This window comes from Salvelinus alpinus, chromosome 21, assembly GCF_045679555.1.
Source record: "Salvelinus alpinus chromosome 21, SLU_Salpinus.1, whole genome shotgun sequence".
NCBI classification, from domain to species: domain Eukaryota; kingdom Metazoa; phylum Chordata; class Actinopteri; order Salmoniformes; family Salmonidae; genus Salvelinus; species Salvelinus alpinus.
Genome location: NC_092106.1, coordinates 5,071,514 through 5,090,751, shown reverse-complemented (window position 1 = coordinate 5,090,751; position 19,238 = coordinate 5,071,514). Strand labels below are relative to the sequence as shown.

At 42.1% G+C, this 19,238-nt stretch overlaps 1 protein-coding gene and 1 long non-coding RNA gene across 2 annotated transcripts in view; one reads left to right on the top strand and one right to left on the bottom strand.

Annotated features, from left to right (window-relative positions):
- grik4 (glutamate receptor, ionotropic, kainate 4) overlaps positions 1 to 19,238 on the bottom strand; it is a 477,591-nt gene that overhangs the window by 112,556 nt on the left and 345,797 nt on the right. The window contains exon 8 of the mRNA XM_071356615.1: positions 3,226 to 3,279. Within this exon, the coding sequence (XP_071212716.1) occupies positions 3,226 to 3,279 (54 nt within the window). The remainder of the gene's footprint in view (positions 1 to 3,225; positions 3,280 to 19,238) is intronic.
- LOC139547646 (uncharacterized) overlaps positions 13,981 to 19,238 on the top strand; it is a 34,730-nt gene continuing 29,472 nt past the window's right edge. Inside the window, exon 1 of the long non-coding RNA XR_011669571.1 lies at positions 13,981 to 14,575. This is a non-coding gene — a long non-coding RNA (uncharacterized lncRNA). The remainder of the gene's footprint in view (positions 14,576 to 19,238) is intronic.

Below are 19,238 nucleotides of genomic sequence, written 5' to 3'. Positions count from 1 at the left end.
TCTAAGGAACTGCATCTCAGTGCTAGAGGCATCACTACAGACACACTGGTTCGAATCCAGGCTGTTTCACAACCGGCCGTGATTGGAAGTCCCATAGGGCAGCGCACAATTGGCCCAGTGTCGTCTGGGTTTGTCTGGTGTAGGCTGTCATTGTAAATAATAATTTGTTCTTTACTGACTTGCCTAGTTAAATAAAGGTTAAATTAAATAAAAAATAACAAAAAAATAACAAAATGTGGAAAAGGTCAAGGGGTCTGAATACTTCCCGAATGCACTGTATGTACAGTACCAGTCAAAAGTTTGGACACACCTACTCATTTAAGGGTTTTTATTTATTGCTACAATTGTCTACATTGTAGAATAATAGTGAAAACATCCAAACTGTGAAATAACACATATGGAATAATGTAGTAACCAAAAAAAGTGTTAAACAAATCAAAATATATTTCATATTTTAGATTGTTAAAATATGCCACCCTTTGCACACTCTTGGCATTCTCTCAACCAGTTTCACCTGGAATGCTTCTCCAACAGTCTTGAACGAGTTCCCACATCACTCTGTGGTCCAACTCATCCCAAACCATCTCAATTGGGTTGAGGTCAAGCGATTGCGGAGGCCAGGTCATCTGATGCAGCACTCCAACACTCTTCTTATTGGTCAAATAGCCCTTACACTGCCTGGAGGTGTATTGGGTCATAGTCCCACTAAGCGCAAACTAGATGGGATGGCGTATCGCTGCAGAATGCTGTGGTAGCCATGCTGGTTAAGTGTGCCTTGAATTCTAAATAAATCACTTACAGAGTCACAAGCAAAGCATCCCCACACCATCACACCTCCGCCTCCATGCTTCACGGTGGGAACCACACATGCTGAGATCATCCGTTCACCTACTCTGTGTCTCACAAAGACACGGCGGTTGGAAACAACAATCTCAAATTTTGACTCATCAGACCAAAGGACAGATTTCCACCAGTCTAACGTCCAATGCTCGTGTTTCTTGGCCCAAGCAAGTCTCTTCTTCTTATTGGTGTCCTTTAGTAGGTGTTTCTTTGCAGCAATTCGACCATGAAGGCCAAATTCACACAGTCTCCTCTGCAATTTCTGAGGCTGGTAACTCTAATGAATTTATCCTCTGCAGCAGAGGTAACTCTGGGTCTTCCATTCCTGTGGTGGTCCTCATGAGAGCCAGTTTCATCATACCGCTTAATGGTTTTTGCAACTGCACTTGAAGAAACTTTCAAAGTTCTTGACATTTTCCGGATTGACTGACCTTTATGTCTTAAAATAATGATGCACTGTCATTTCTCTTTGCTTATTTCAGCTGTTCTTTCCATAATATGGACTTGGTCTTTTACCAAATAGGGCTATATATACCATCCCTACCTTGTCACAACACAACTGATTGGCTCAAACACATTAAGAAGGAAAGAAATTCCACAAATGTTATTTTAACAAGGCACACCTGTTGTTAACTGAAATGTATTCCAGGTGACTACCCCTGAAGCTGGTTGAGAGAATGCCAAGAGTGTGCAAAGCTGTCATCAAGGCAAAGGGGTGACTACTTTCAGCAATCTCAAATCTAAAATATATTTGGATTTGTTTAACACTTTTTGGGTTACTATATGATTCCGTATGTGTTATTTCATAGCTTTGATGTCTTCACTATTATTCTACAATGTAGAAAATAGTACAAATAAAGAAAAACCATTGAATGAGTAGGTGTGTCCAAACTTTTGACTGGTACTGTATATAGCAGATTATTCAGACAGAGATTGCTCATTGTGCTATTTCCAGTACTCTATTACTTTTCAATTAGGGATACATGTCGTCTAATCGTTAGTGCGACAGATAGATCTAAAGTGTGGATTACGGTCAAGTTCAAGTAAACATTTGGATGACTGCATTCCAGGATTTGATCATACCTACGATATAATGTTACTTTATGAATACCGTGGTCAATTAATTAAAAACTATTCACAGCTTCAGTAATTACACTTACAAACGTGTTGCATCCAAACGAGGCCCACTGTATCTGTTAAAATCTCTGGATTACCTAGCACACATACCAATTTAAATACATTCCAGCTTCCCAGACAGATCAATGCAGGTGACAGTCAGGGATGCGAGAGAGAGAGAGAGAGTGAGAAACAGACAGAGAGAGAGAGAGAGAGAGAGAGACAGAGACAGACAGACAGACAGACAGAGAGAGAGAGAGAGACAGAGAGACAGACAGAGAGGGAGAAAGAGAGACAGATGATACTGTATCTAGAGAGATATAACACAGAGGATGTGAGGAGTGACTATCTCTCATCCTCTGGAGCTGCTGATCACAAAATTGTCCTATCACGACATCTGACAGCTAGTGACAAATGACAAATGTCTACTACCCCCAGCCGAAACACAAATTGGGCTGCTGCACTATCGGGGACATGGGATTTAATTTCGTACAGTGCCCTACAGGCATTCTGCCTGCCATCACAGGCACTGTGCACTGACACCTATGTTACACACCAGGGTCGTGTTTATTAGGCACCGACTGGAAGAAAACCGACTGAAATAGGGAAGGACTACCTGGACTCACCCATCCTCCCCACCCTCAACATGAACGGAATGTGTAATTACTCACTCTACCTGCCGAAGAAAGATCCTCCACAATACACTCCTCTGTTTCGGAGCAGTATAAAGAGATCTGACTCCCTGCCCCGGTTACTTGGAAGTATAGCGAACAGTATTCAATACATGTTGAAAATAGGCATAATCAAAAGTTGCCATTTGTTGAGGAGGATTAGCCGAGCAGCGCGCGCGCGTGTGTGTGTGTGTGTCATTTCGAGGGAATACTGCGACGTTGGGGACGAGGCACGGAAAGTGGTGATTAACTGAACGTTGAAAGAAAATTACAAAAATAACGAGTGGTCTCTTCTTCCTGTGAGGATGGTGCTGTACGATGCTTTGTTGAGCAATCGCTCTCTCTCTTTAGGAAATGGAGGGCGTGGGTCATCACTCTCCACGATGATCCCCCCTCTCTTGCCCCCTAGCATCCAGTGGCACAAAAAGACATGGGGAACCGAGCAACTGGGTGAGAGGAAAACATGGGCTCCAGCAGGACATTAATGAGTCATCAATCAGGCCGATATGAATCATCTCTACAGGACCATTAGTGCAAAGTGTTACCAACATCATCAATTTCCATTAGCGAGTAGCAGCAGCAGGCCCCATCTCCTTACCAGCGAGGTGAAGATGTAGGTGTAGTAGACGGACAGCATGCCCAGCTCCGACGCCTGGAAGAAAGAGAGAGAGGGGGGGGGGAGAAAGAGATAAGGATAAGGATAAGGAGAAAAATAGGTATATATATTGAGAATGAGATATACACTGAGTGTACAAAACATTAGGACCCCCTTTAGCTCCCAGAACAGCCTCAATTCGTCAGGGCATGGACTCTACAAGGTGTCGAATGCATTCCACAGGGTGGTGGACCATTCTTGACACACGGGAAACTGTTGAGCGTGAAAATCCCAGCAGCATTGCAGTTCTTGACATAAACCGGTGCACCTGGCACCTACTATCATTGCCCGTTCAAATGCACTTAAATCTTTTGTCTTTCCCATTCACCCTCTAAATGGCGCACATACACAATCCATGTCTCAATTGTCTCAAGGCTTAAAAATCCTTCTTTAACATGTCTCCTCCCCTTTTCTACACCGATTGAAGTGGATCAATAAGGGATTATAGTTTTCATCTGGAATCACCTAGTCAGTCTATGTTATGGAAAGAGAAGCTGAGAGAGAGAGAGAGAGAGAGGGGGAGATCAGAGATTCTCTGCAGTCTCCTGCTCGATTACACAGCGGCAGATCAAATCCACCCACATCTTGATAAGACGCGACATATTCTTATCTAATGACGGGCTCTCTTTGGAGCAATTAGTAATACGATATTTTAGTATGCTGCTCAATACTTTAGGATTTGATTAAATCGAAGCCTCAGCAGCAAGCACTAGTTGTGAAGGACAAGGTGAACTTTCTACAGTGGAGTTTCTTTGAGTATATCTATTTTGGTATAAACTGTTCCACCAAATGTGTTGAATGTTTCAACCAATGTGAACTGTGGAATAATGGTGCAACGCAAAGCTTTTTAAAAACGTGTTTTCCAATCAGCCCAGTCTGACTTAGTCTGACATACATCTGAGATATGTTTTTTCTTTTTTGACGTATTTCATAGAGCACAGTATATCAAGGGAAAACTGTTCAATAAGGTTTGACTTGTTGACTCGTGGATCTCACTCGAAGGAATTTACAGTAGGTCTCTGTTCAACCACCCACACACATTTCACCTAGAAGGTTCTCTCAGCCAAGTCACCCATGATACAAGTCAATATTCAACGTCCATCCATGTCTGAGGACGTTGGGAGATGTGGACGGGGATGGTGGATGGGCGTCTTGCACCTGCCTCTTGTTACAAAGGTTGCAAGTTCAAATCCAGTGATAGAACGTTTTGTTTTCATTTTAATCCGATCCCAAACCTTAACTCTTAATTTAAGAATGTGGAGTTAATGCCTAAACTTAAGAATTTGGAGTTAATGCCTACTGTAACCTTAACCCGAACACTTCTAAAATTGATGATTGGAACAACTTAAAAATGTTATGTTTCAGAAACATGGATGAACGTCTAATTCTGATGTGAGACTGTGAGACCTTGTTGGATTCTCTACCTCTACCTCAGGGGTACAAACTCCCGTTCCCAAGAGTGTACATATACAGTGGGGAGAACAAGTATTTGATACACTGCCGATTTTGCAGGTTTTCCTACTTACAAAGCATGTAGAGGTCTGTAATTTTTATCATAGGTACACTTCAACTGTGAGAGACGGAATCTAAAACAAAAATCCAGAAAATCACATTGTATGATTTTTAAGTAATTAATTTGCATTTTATTGCATGACATAAGTATTTGATCACCTACCAACCAGTAAGAATTCCGGCTCTCACAGACCTGTTAGTTTTTCTTTAAGAAGCCCTCCTGTTCTCCACTCATTACCTGTATTAACTGCACCTGTTTGAACTCGTTACCTGTATAAAAGACACCTGTCCACACACTCAATCAAACAGACTCCAACCTCTCCACAATGGCCAAGACCAGAGAGCTGTATAAGGACATCAGGGATAAAATTGTAGACATGCAACAGGCTGGGATGGGCTACAGGACAATAGGCAAGCAGCTTGGTGAGAAGGCAACAACTGTTGGCGCAATTATTAGAAAATGGAAGAAGTTCAAGATGACGGTCAATCACCCTCGGTCTGGGGCTCCATGCAAGATCTCACCTCGTGGGGCATCAATGATCATGAGGAAGGTGAGTTATCAGCCCAGAACTACACGGCAGGACCTGGTCAATGACCTGAAGAGAGCTGGGACCACAGTCTCAAAGAAAACCATTAGTAACACACTACACCGTCATGGATTAAAATCCTGCAGCGCACGCAAGGTCCACCTGCTCAAGCCAGCGCATGTCCAGGCCCGTCTGAAGTTTGCCAATGACCATCTGGATGATCCAGAGGAGGAATGGGAGAAGGTCATGTGGTCTGATGAGACAAAAATAGAGCTTTTTGGTCTAAACTCCACTCGCCGTGTTTGGAGGAAGAAGAAGGATGAGTACAACCCCAAGAACACCATCCCAACCGTGAAGCATGGAGGTGGAAACATCATTCTTTGGGGATGCTTTTCTGCAAAGGGTACAGGATGACTGCACCGTATTGAGGGGAGGATGGATGGGGCCATGTATCGCGAGATCTTGGCCAACAACCTCCTTCCCTCAGTAAGAGCATTGAAGATGGGTCGTGGCTGGGTCTTCCAGCATGACAACGACCCGAAACACACAGCCAGGGCAACTAAGGAGTGGCGCCGTAAGAAGCATCTCAAGGTCCTGGAGTGGCCTAGCCAGTCTCCAGACCTGAACCCAATAGAAAATCTTTGGAGGGAGCTGAAAGTCCGTATTGCCCAGCGACAGCCCCGAAACCTGAAGGATCTGGAGAAGATCTGTATGGAGGAGTGGGCCAAAATCCCTGCTGCAGTGTGTGCAAACCTGGTCAAGAACTACAGGAAACGTATGATCTCTGTAATTGCAAACAAAGGTTTCTGTACCAAATATTAAGATTGCTTTTCTGATGTATCAAATACTTATGTCATGCAATAAAATGCAAATTAATTACTTAAAAATCATACAATGTGATTTTCTGGATTTTTGTTTTAGATTCCGTCTCTCATAGTTGAAGTGTACCTATGATAAAAATTACAGACCTCTACACGCTTTGTAAGTAGGAAAACCTGCAAAATCGGCAGTGTATCAAATACTTGTTCTCCCCACTGTATGTACATTTGGAAGACCCATTTGCGACCAAGCTTCCTCCCTCATGATGCCATCTATTTTGTGAAGTGCACCAGTCCCTCCTGCAGCAAAGCACCTCCACGACATGATGCTGCCACCCCCGTGCTTCACGGTTGGGATGGTGTTCTTTGGCAAGCAAGCCTCCCCTTTTTCCTCCAAACATAACGATGGTCATTATGGTCAAACAGTTCTATTTTAGTTTCATCAGACCAGAGGATATTTCTCAAAAAAGTACGATCTTTGTCCTTATGTGCAGTTGCAAACCGTAGTCTGGCTTTTTTATAGCGGTTTTGGAGCAGTGGCTTCTTCCTTGCTGAGCAGCCTTTCAGGTTATGTCGATATAGGACTCATTTTACTGTGGATATAGATACTTTTGTACCCGTTTCCTCCAGCATCTTCACAAGGTCCTTTGCTGTTGTTCTGGGATTGATTGGCACTTTTCGCACCAAAGTACATTCATCTTTAGGAGACAGAACACGTCTCCTTCCTGAGTGGTATGATGGCTGCGTGGTCCCATGGTGTTTAAACTTGCATACTATTGTTTGTACAGATGAATGTGGTACCTTCAGGCGTTTGGAAATTGCTCCGTAAGATGAACCAGACTTGTGGAGGTCTACAATTTTTATTTTATTTTGATTTCCCATGATGTGAAGGGAAGAGGCACTGTTTGAAGGTAGGCCTTGAAATACATGCACAGGTACATCTCCAATTGACTCAAATGATGTCAATTAGCCTATCAGAAGCTTCTAAATCCATGACATCATTTTCTGGAATTTTCCAAGCTGTTAAAAGGCACAGTCAACTTAGTGTATGTAAACTTCTGACCCACTGGAATTGTGATACAGTGAATTATAAGTGAAATAATCTGTCTGTAAACAATTGTTGGAAGCATTTCTTGTGTCATGCACAAAGTAGATGTCCTAACTGACTTGCCAAAACTATAGTATGTAAACTTCCGACTTCAACTGTATATATATATACACTACCGGTCAAAAGTTTTAGAACTCCTACTCATTCAAGGGTTTTTCTGTATTTTTTCTATTTTCTACATTGTAGAATACGAAAGCACCCGAATGTCCATTGAGAAAGCACAACGACTATACCATTTAGCTAGGAATGACGAGAATAAACAAGTCAATAAATGTTGGGTAGTTAGATAGCCTATAGTTAATATATTGGCAAGTTTGATGTATAACTACTAACGTTAGGTAGCTAGCTAACATACCGGTACATACTGCTGTAATGATATGCTATGTGGTACGTAAACACAGCGTAGCTAACAAATTGTCAGCCAACATAACGTGTAAGGTAACTTATTTGAAAAGTCATTACTTAGGGCAAATCTGGTCTGTGATAGGAGAGGGGGTTTTCACACCTAGCTCGGCTATTAGACTATTCTTTAGTAAAGGTTGAATAGTCTATTGTTCAGCTATTAGCCCTCCTCTCCAACTTGCAACAAATTACTGTCCCATCTCATTCCTTTCCCTCTTCCACGTGTCATCATTCATCATTCTCAGTTGCTCGCTTGTGGGCGTGCTGGCAGGATATGGCAGCGTCTTCGGTTGTGCGTCAAGAATTCTGGATACAGTATCACGTTTGTATGAAGGTGTGGTTATTCACAGGCAAATTATTACATGGTACATTTGTGTCTTTTTGTCGAGAGCAAAACCTTTTATATTTTCAATCAAAAATAATTGTTCTGAAAGCAACTTTTTTCCGACACAAAGGAAGTCAAAGCGGACACCTACGAAGATAGCATCTCAGGTAGGCAGCACTGGGCTGTATTGACATATCCTAAAAATGACATCTGCTGCTTTAGATTGAACAGTCATTTCTCAGTTATTGTTTTCATATCTTTAAGAAATAAGCTGTTTTCTTTACTTTCAGAGAGCGAGCTAATCAAGGGGTCAAAAATGTAGATATTGTCAGATGTTCACTGTCCGAGGAACAGGCCGTGGAAGCTTTATTGCTGGCAAAAGTGTCCATAACCAGAGGCTTTTTCTCCATCTCTGCCTGTCTTGTTGTACATGGAACCTGTCTCACATGCGTTAATTAAAAAAGCCTTAAGATGTTAGCTGCTAATTTTCAGATTTACACCACATAAAGACAGCCATTTTCACTGGACTATCTGTTGCTGCCAAGTCATGATTTCCCTGGGGGTTAGCCTTGCAATAACCAAGTGGTGAGACACATAGCCCTCTATATTTAAAAGTTTCAGGTACACTCCGATAGGTGTCTGCGTCACATACAGTATCTTCTATTGACATTATCTTCTATTGTTTGTCCTCGTGTGTCTGTTGTTCAGCATAAAGTACTCTGTAGCCACTTAGTGTGGACACCAGGTGAGACCACACACACACACTCTTCTTCACTTCATCCCTCTTCCCCTTCTCCCTAAATCCTCTAGGTTATATAAACTGTTTTGGTGAACCCCGCCAGCATCTGAACTGGCTGACGCAAAGGGCACAGCATGATCATAGGTGAGATGTGACTTGGTCGGGTCAACAGGAAGTATTATTAAAGAGATGCTTTACATTTAAATACAGACAGAGATGTAGTAGTCCCAGAGTTAATGATCCAAGGTCAGTTTTGCATTTCACCTCCTGATTAAGATGACTGACCATGTTAGAATAAAAAAACAAGGCTTAATCATGCTCTCTCTCTATCCATTTGTCACTCGTCTGCAGGTATGTTTTGATGTGAGTGTGGAAGCCAGTCCTGTCATCGCCAGCTCACCCGCTCTTAAGATAACCTTCGGGCCAACTGGGGGCCCAAGGCTGGTTAGGAGACACCGCAATTGTGATGAACTGAGAGAATATTAGGGTAGCACTGTAATTCATGAATCATATGCTGTCTGCCGCTGTTCTTACCTCTTTCCCTTTCTGTCTTCCACACCTCTCTCCCCACCTTGTCTTACATGCAGACACAGCGTCATTCAAATAATGGAGTTTGATATGACTGAAAAAGAATGTCTCAGAGATTCATACCTGAACCGCACCTTTATTTGCCAAGGAAGAGTACATGATCAGTGAATATATTCAATGTACAAGCTACAATGTGGGAATCTCATGCGTGGTAATAACTACAGTACATGTATATAGGACTTGCATCCTTGGCACAATAAAGTTATTATATTCTACTCTATCCATAGGCTTCATTAATGCCATTCTGACTTGAAGTTGATACAACAACTATGATAGCTGAGGTTCATAGATTGGTATGAATATTAGTTCAACGTTTTAGGGTCCATACACAGATCGGCTACATACTGTAGCTAGCTACACATCCATAGGCATACAGTTATTTTTATCCTCCACTATACAATAAGAAAGTAAACAGTTAGCTAGCTAAGTTACTTCAGCTGCATTGCAAGGCAAGCTTACACAATTGTACAACCAATTTGCAGTAAATGCTTTAGCTAGCTAGATTCTTTACATCCACTGTTTCCCAAGACGACAGCCTGGTTTGCTGGTTTTCTCAGGAGTCCCTAAAACATGAAACAACACGAATTACAAATTCATTCTCCTGACACTAGCTACCTGGCTAATGTTAGCTAGTCAGATAACTTGCTAAATAGTGATTTTCATAAATTAACTTTATGACAAAAAAATATGCACAAATATTTTTCTCTACATTAACTAACATATTCCTCTCAATTGTACTTTTTTTTGCTTGACTCGTTATGACGTTATAACAACTTACATCTGGTTCCACTGTAATGTTTTGTCAGCCATCTTTGTTGAAGATCGCCACCAGGCAAGGGTGGCTCGCGTCAAAATTCATCATTGGAACCGCATAATGAATGCTGTAACTCCCCCTTGTGGTGGTCTGGAGCAATGCATCCGTGACGCTGCGTACCTCTAAGTCCCGCGGTGCAAGCTCGCAACTTTTAAAGGAGGAACAACTGTAGAGTTACCAGCCTCAGAAATTGCAGCCCAAGTAAATGCTTCACAGAGTTCAAGTAACAGACTTGCTTGGGCCAAGAAACAAGAGCAATGGACATTAGACCGGTGGAAATTTGTCCTTTGGTCTAGAGTTTTTGTGAGCCTTGGTGTGGCTGAACGGATGATCTCCGCATGTGTGGTTCCCACCGTAAAGCATGGAGGAGGAGGTGTTATGGTGTGGGGGTGCATTGCTGGTGACACTGTCAGTGATTTATTTAGAATTCAAGGTACACTTAACCAGTATGGCTACCACGGCATTCTGCAGCGATGCGTCATCCCATCTGGTTTGGGCTTAGTGGGACTATCATTTGTTTTTCAACAGGACAATGACCCAACATACCTCCAGGCTGTGTAAGGGCTATTTGACCAAGAAGGAGAGTGATGGAGTGCTGCATCAGATGACCTGGCTTCCACAATACCCGACCTCAACCAAATTGAGATGGTTTGGGCTGAGTCGGACCGCAGAGTGAAGGAAAAGCAGCCAACAAGTGCTCAGCATATGTGGGAACTCCTTCAAGACTGTTGGAAAAGCATTCCAGGTGATGCTGGTTGAGAGAATGCCAAGAGTGTGCAAAGCTGTCATCAAAGCAAAGGGTGGCTATTTGAAAAATGTCAAATATAAAATAGATTTTGATTGGTTTAACACTTTTGTGGTTACTACATGGTTCCATATGTGTTATTTCATAGTTTTGATGTCTTCACTATTATTCTACAAATGTAGAAAACAGTAAAAATAAAGAAAAACCCTTGAATGTGTAGGTGTTCTAAAAATATTGAGTGTTATCAGATCTTCAACCAAAACTTAAAATGAGATAAAGGGAACCTGAGTTTACAAATATGTATTTTTCTTTTTTATTAACAAAGTTATGCAACACCCAATTACACTTTGTGAAAAAGTAATTGCCCCCTTACACTCAACTGGTTATGCCACCTTTAGCTGGAATGACTGCAACCACCACCATGCTTGAAAGTGGATTTGAGGTTCTTACTGTGGAATGCAGTGTTTGGTTTTAACCAGGCGTAATGGGACCTATGTCATCTGAAGAAGTTGACTCAAGTTTGACAAAAAGCACCTGGAAGCACCTGGATTATCATCAAGACTCTTGGAAGAATGTTCTATGGGAAGATGATTCAAAAGTATAACTTTTTGGATGACAGGGGTCCCAATATGCCTGGTTCAAACCAAACACTGCATTCCACACTAAGAACCTTATACCAACAGTCAAGCATGGTGGTGATAGTGTGATGGTTTGGGGATGCTGCCTCAGGACCTGGATGACTTGCCTTAATAGAAGGAACCATGAATTATCAGAGAATTCTACAGGAGAATGTCAGGCCATCCATCTGTGAGCTGAAACTGAAGAGCAGCTGGGTCATGCAGCAAGACAATGATCCTAAACAAACAATCAAATCTACATGAAAATGAATAAAAAGCAACCAATTTTAAGTTTTGGAATGGGGCCTAGTCAAAGTCCAGACTTAATCCCAATTGAGATGTTGTGGCAGGACTTGAAACGAGCAGTTCATGCTTGAAAACCCACAAACGTTGCTGAGTTACAGCGGTTCTGCATGGAAAAGTGGGCCAAAATTCCTCCACAGCGACTTGAGAGACTGATCAACAACTACAGGAAGCATCAAAAAGAAAGGAGGACCAAGGCACTCTTCATATAATTCATTAACATGCCTTTATTAGTACTAATGAAGGCATTTTAATGAATGATATGAAGAGTGCCTTGGTCCTCCTTTCTTTTTGATGACCAATTTACCCCTTTTACCAAAGAGCACCTTCTATCTACCAAAATGTACTATTGTGTACCTTAGTAGCGCTTCCCTTCCTCCTCTTTCTACTAACTCCAGGAAGCATTTGGTTGGAGTCATTGCAGCTGAAGGTGGCTCAACCAGTTATTGAGAGTAAGGGGGCAAATACTTTTTCACAAATGGACATTGGGTGTTGCATAATTTTGTTTATGAAATAAATGAAATAAGTATGTAATTGTTGTGGTATTTGTTAATTCAGGTTCCCTTAATGAATATTCGATTTTGGTGTAAGATCTGATAACATTTTGTATAAAAAAATATGTAAAAGTAGAGAAAATTAGAAAGGGGGCAAACTCTTTTTCACGATACTGTATATTTGCACACATCCACGACACTGAGACATTATCTTTTGATTGTATGGTTATTATTATTTTTAATAGTTGCTAATAAGAGGAAACTGACCAGATGATACATTACTTGCTTGTTTGCTAACATTTATTAAACTGTTTTATAGTATCAGATTGTCAGGTCAATTTAAGACAAATTACAGCATTTAGTGGAGAAGGACAGGTGGACACTGCACTGGAAAATGCACATTGTTCCAAGTCTTGATCTTGAAGTGTTGAGAACAAAGATAGCCAACAGGACAACAGATAACAGAGTTACAAGCTTTTTTACCAGATTTTTTAAGTTGACCAGCTTTTTAATCACAGTTAATATGCCTTTAAATGTGCAGTACAGGTCAGGGACTTCAGCAAGGTTACAAATATGAATAATGGAAATAAAGTGTGTTCCCTTTGCCTGGCATAAAGCCAAACTTCCTCAGCTTTCTATTGTTCTCATAGCGCCTCTTTTCTGTTTCCAAGGTTTTTGTTTTGGGGCGTATAATTCTTCCCCACCACACTGAGCACAATATCCGAGCAAATCCGACCACAGCTTTGTATAGTAGGACAACACGGGGGGCTGACATATCGAGATTACACTCAGTGATGCTGAAGCTAACCACAAACGACCTGCTGCAGAACACACAGGAAATACACTGATTCATTTAACTATTGTAGGGTTAAATATAATACTTTCACAGAGCATATATGAGTCCCACTTAAATTAACACTTTTCAGAGTATTGAAAAAATTATCCCCCTGTCTTCAGTGTAAAAAGTAGACCTCTGGCTGACCAGCATTCTAACGAAAGATGTAAACACCCAGAAACAAAGAGGATAGAATGTCCTGCGTGAAGAGAGGCCAATAAGATTAGACTCTTTTATACAAAGTCCTTACAGTGTACCATGTAATTAAATCCTCAGTCTAGCACAAAATGTTGGCAAAAAGCATCAATTTGCTCGGCCAACGTCCTCTCCTCATGAGCGGGCTGCGTGCCAACAAACTATCCACAGCACCACTACACACCTCCTCCAGACAGAGAGATGGAGAAAAGGAGGAGTAGAAGACAGAGGAATGATAATAGAGGTATGGAGCGACTGTAGAACAGAGGCGGAGACATAGAAAGGAATCCCACTGTCAGCTCTTGTCGGTTGTTACCCTTTGCCCCCCCCCCGGGTTGCCATGGTGAAAGGATGCCCAGCAACGGCCATCAGTATCTCTGATTGAGGCAAAGATTGAGACTGAAGAGGAGAGCGGCAGAGAAATAAAGCAGTAAGAATTGACTGGATGAACACAGAAATATGACAACAGAAAAGCTAATCAGGGAGGGAGGGAGGGAGTGTGTGAGGGAGAGATAAATACTTTAGAGGGAGAGAAGGAAAAACATTTAGAGAAAAAAAGATGTCGAAAAATATTCATTGGGGCAGGAATATTAGCTTTGCCTGATGACTCATCCTGAATTTAATTACGCTGCTCTATCAATCCCGCCATTCATCAGTCTGAATCTGCTGTCCTAGAAGTCGTTTGAGCTGATGTCAAAATGGTGTGATTCATGATTCGTGCAGGCCGGCACGGGCCCAACCCATCGGTTTCTGGGACCAATCGAAATGGTTTGAATGTGTTGGCATTCGAGAAGTCGCCGGGGAGGAAACAAATCCAGACTTATGGTGGAAAAGAAACGTTAGTGGGCGTGGCCTTTGGCCAGATCGATGCGGACGGGAAGACAGGCACATTCTTGCTCGTCTCCTCAGAGGATATTGTGAGGGATTGGCTCTTCCAGTGCCAGTCCTGCTATGGCACTGGCATGCACTAGGGTTGAATTCTGGGAAGCCAGTTATCGAGATTTACCGCCCAAAACCACTCCCTTTTCCTGGGATAAATAACTGTGAGAAACCGGTAAATTATAATACATGATTTATATCAACAGCATGACGTGAAATGGAACCGTCAAATTATTTGCGACAACTAAATATTGCTTCTCTACGGCCTTCTCTCTGCATGATCAATCATCGACGCTCACGGTGGGGACAGACAGCCCATCTCAGTACGGAGTGCTGTTCACAATGCATGCAGACCTATCATCTCATCACGGTACCTTTTTTCCTTGTGACAGGTAGGCCTACATTTGCTGCAGCATAGCCTATGGACCGAATGCATGTCTAATTTACACATCTCCATCTGGCTTTCGGGGGTCACCTTCATTTTTGATTGTACCGATTTTTTCTGTTGCAGCTGCAGACTTTTGAAACAGCCTATCCCTCGAATATCATTGCTTTAAATCGGAGCCTGCGCGAGCAGTCTCTCTCTCTCTCTCTCTCTCTCTCTCTCTCTCTCTCTCTCTCTCTCTCTCTCTCTCTCTCTCTCTCTCTCTCTCTCTCTCTCTCTCTCTCTCTCTCTCTCTCTCTCTCTCTCTCTCTCTCTCTCTCTCTCTCTCTCTCTCTCTCTCTCTCTCTCTCTCTCTCTCTCTCTCTCTCTCTCTCTCTCTCTCTCTCTCTCTCTCTCTCTCTCTCTCTCTCTCTCTCTCTCTCTCTCTCTCTCTCTCTCTCTCTCTCTCTCTCTCTCTCTCTCTCTCTCTCTCTCTCTCTCTCTCTCTCTCTCTCTCTCTCTCTCTCTCTCTCTCTCTCTCTCTCTCTCTCTCTCTCTCTCTCTCTCTCTCTCTCTCTCTCTCTCTCTCTCTCTCTCTCATCAATTCCATTCAGATTGCATCCAAAATAGATAATCCTGTTCAAGATAGACATACAGTACCAGTCAAAGGTTTGGACACACCTACTCATTCAAGGGTTTTTCTTTCTCAATGAGTAGGTGTGTCCAAAGTCTTGTTTTCTGAATGTTAAATACAGCAGCTAATAGAACTCACAGGTCGTTTGAAGCAAGAGCGAACGAGCGATGCCGGTAGGCTACAGCAGTTATTTATTAAGTCCCATACCCATTCAATCTTCGTGAAGAGAAGTGAATGCCATCTGCATCTAATTCTAGTCCTATATTATTCAAGGGTGTCATTAGAATGATGAAGATAAGGACAATGGAACTTGTTTCATTTAACTGTTGAAAGCGAGGAAGGAATGAGGCAACAATAGAGAGAAAGAGGTAGGCTAATAACATTAGGGGAAATATTATGAAAAGTATATATGCTTCAGCCTACTAATTCGCTAACCTTCGCTTGTAACTTTGTAGGTCGCATGTGCTGCACCAGAATCGCATGTTCTCTCAGCTTTATCATGGTTTGAACGAGGTGCGTAATTCCAGTCCATATAGTACAGTATAATACAATACGGTACAGTAATACAATTATCACTCAAAAAGATTAGCCTACTGGAGATTGTTTCATTTATTTACCCAAGAGAGCATATAGCTAGCTACATCTATGGGATTGTAAGTTTTTCTGTAGTGCGTAATGTGCAGTAGCCTATATTGTATATCATATACAGTGGGGAGAACAAGTATTTGATACACTGCCGATTTTGCAGGTTTTCCTACTTACAAAGCATGTAGAGGTCTGTAATTTCTATCATGGGTACACTTCAACTATGAGAGGCGGAATCTAAAACAAAAATCCAGAAAATCACATTGTATGATTTTTAAGTAATTAATTTGCATTTTATTGCATGACATAAGTATTTGATACATCAGAAAAGCAATCTTAATATTTGGTACAGAAACCTTTGTTTGCAATTACAGAGATCATACGTTTCCTGTAGTTCTTGACCAGGTTTGCACACACTGCAGCAGGGATTTTGGCCCACTCCTCCATACAGATCTTCTCCAGATCCTTCAGGTTTCGGGGCTGTCGCTGGGCAATACAGACTTTCAGCTCCCTCCAAAGATTTTCTTTTGGGTTCAGGTCTGGAGACTGGCTAGGCCACTCCAGGACCTTGAGATGCTTCTTACGGCGCCACTCCTTAGTTGCCCTGGCTGTGTGTTTCGGGTCGTTGTCATGCTGGAAGACCCAGCCACGACCCATATTCAATGCTCTTACTGAGGGAAGGAGGTTGTTGGTCAAGATCTCGCGATACATGGCCCCATCCATCCTCCCCTCAATACGGTGCAGTCGTCCTGTCCCCTTTGCAGAAAAGCATCCCCAAAGAATGATGTTTCCACCTCCATGCTTCACGGTTGGGATGGTGTTCTTGGGGTTGTACTCATCCTTCTATTCCTCCAAACACGGCGAGTGGAGTTTAGAGCAAAAAGCTCTATTTTTGTCTCATCAGACCACATGACCTTCTCCCATTCCTCCTCTGGATCATCCAGATGGTCATTGGCAAACTTCAGACGGGCCTGGACATGCGCTGGCTTGAGCAGGGGGACCTTGCGTGCGCTGCAGGATTTTAATCCATGACGGCGTAGTGTGTTACTAATGGTTTTCTTTGAGACTGTGGTCCCAGCTCTCTTCAGGTCATTGACCAGGTCCTGCCGTGTAGTTCTGGGCTGATAACTCACCTTCCTCATGATCATTGATGCCCCACGAGGTGAGATCTTGCATGGAGCCCCAGACCGAGGGTGATTGACCGTCATCTTGAACTTCTTCCATTTTCTAATAATTGCGCCAACAGTTGTTGCCTTCTCACCAAGCTGCTTGCCTATTGTCCTGTAGCCCATCCCAGCCTGTTGCATGTCTACAATTTTATCCCTGATGTCCTTATACAGCTCTCTGGTCTTGGCCATTGTGGAGAGGTTGGAGTCTGTTTGATTGAGTGTGTGGACAGGTGTCTTTTATACAGGTAACGAGTTCAAACAGGTGCAGTTAATACAGGTAATGAGTGGAGAACAGGAGGGCTTCTTAAAGAAAAACTAACAGGTCTGTGAGAGCCGGAATTCTTACTGGTTGGTAGGTGATCAAATACTTATGTCATGCAATAAAATGCAAATTAATTACTTAAAAATCATACAATGTGATTTTCTGGATTTTTGTTTTAGATTCCGTCTCTCACAGTTGAAGTGTACCTATGATAAAAATTACAGACCTCTACATGCTTTGTAAGTAGGAAAACCTGCAAAATCGGCAGTGTATCAAATACTTGTTCTCCCCACTGTATGTATTAGATAATGACACAATCATTTGGGATTTGTTTGGGCATGGGCTCATAAAATGTCTTTAATGTACAGAAGGGCTCATGAAATGATTTTTATGTATAGCTCATCAGGCTCAGGTAGCACTGAATTTTCAATCAAAACTCTAATCAAATCAAGACATAGACTATATACTTTATATACTTTTGAATTACACTTCCGGTTTTGGTGGGAAATAACGAAAACTCACTCACTTTTGTACATCGCCTTGGTCCGTACAATTGACCTTATTTTAGCGCCCCAAAAACGTAATACTTCCAGATCAACTGTAATGTCAATACCAATGTAAAGCACAATTTCTCCCCTTTCCAACAAAATCAATGACATGAGCTCCACGCTGCCCGTTTCTGCATAATTCAACAAGGCAATGAGCTCTATCGTTAAAAAAAAAAAAATGGCGGGTGGGGCAGGGAAACTAATGCGTGATAGTGAGAAGGACAGATATCGTGTGGGAAAACGTCTTTTTTTCACTCGATCTATCCAACTTATCACCTTATCGCCTCTAAAATGTAAATAAAACACCATAAAGAGTTTATATAATGTGTCATTACATTACGGCATGACACGTCATGATGTAACGGAGGGTCCGTTTTTTCAACTTTTCTCCAATACTATAGAGCCGTAGTTCACACCCCCAATTTTGAAGTCGACACAGTCGCTACAGTCCCATTAGTTTTCTTTGTAGCCTCGATTGAATGCCGCGGTTGCGCATATTTGTACGGAATGGAGTGAGTTTACATTACCGGGCTACCCGGGAGAAAAGGGATTTTTTTCCAGGATGGAACATTTGTAAAATACCAGCAAATATTCAAACCTAGCATGCACCCTTAGCCAGTGCCCAATTGCTCTCTCTCTTGGTCTATGTCCGTCTCTTCGTCTTTCTCTCTGTCTCTCTCTGTCTCTCCATTTCCCTTTAGTCATTGTCTCCTCCACTGCAGCCAAGCTTCCAATATCTATGTTTTAATTACAACACGGCCATTTGCTGCAAGGTGCCTTTCACCTTTCACCTTAAGATCTAATCACTCCTTAGAATGGATAGCAGGAGTCTTGTCCTATCACGCAAAGTATTAACTTCATGTCGGCGTCGGAAGAACTCTGCCAAGCTACAGAGTGTTCTATTTTGTTGCTTCAATTGCTAACTTCTCTGTTCACTTCAGGTATGGTTCTATTAGTGGAAACAGACATCACTGAAAGGTCATATTGACAGTTTACTGTGAAGAATAGTCATATAGTCATCGGAAGAACTCTGCCAAGCTACAGAGTGTTCTATTTTGTTGCTTCAATTGCTAACTTCTCTGTTCACTTCAGGTATGGTTCTATTAGTGGAAACAGACATCACTGAAAGGTCATATTGACAGTTTACTGTGAAGAATAGTCATATCTGATATAAATATTCACGTAGATTATATTATATATGTCAGACTAGCTCTTTTAATTTACATTTTTTAAACCTTTTTTTAACTAGACCTTTTTTTAACTAGACAAGTCAGTTAAGAACAAATTCTTATTTTCAATGACGCCTAGGAACAGTGGGTTAACTGCCTTGTTCAGATATAGCTCAATGGTAGAGCACATGCTTTGCATGTATGAGGCCCCGGGTTCAATCCCTGGCTCTCCATGGAACTGCCAATCACAGCTGGTGATTTTACGGGGCCTAGCAGTTAGGGTGTGAGAGGTTGCTAGTTCTGACTTGACATACTGAAAAATCT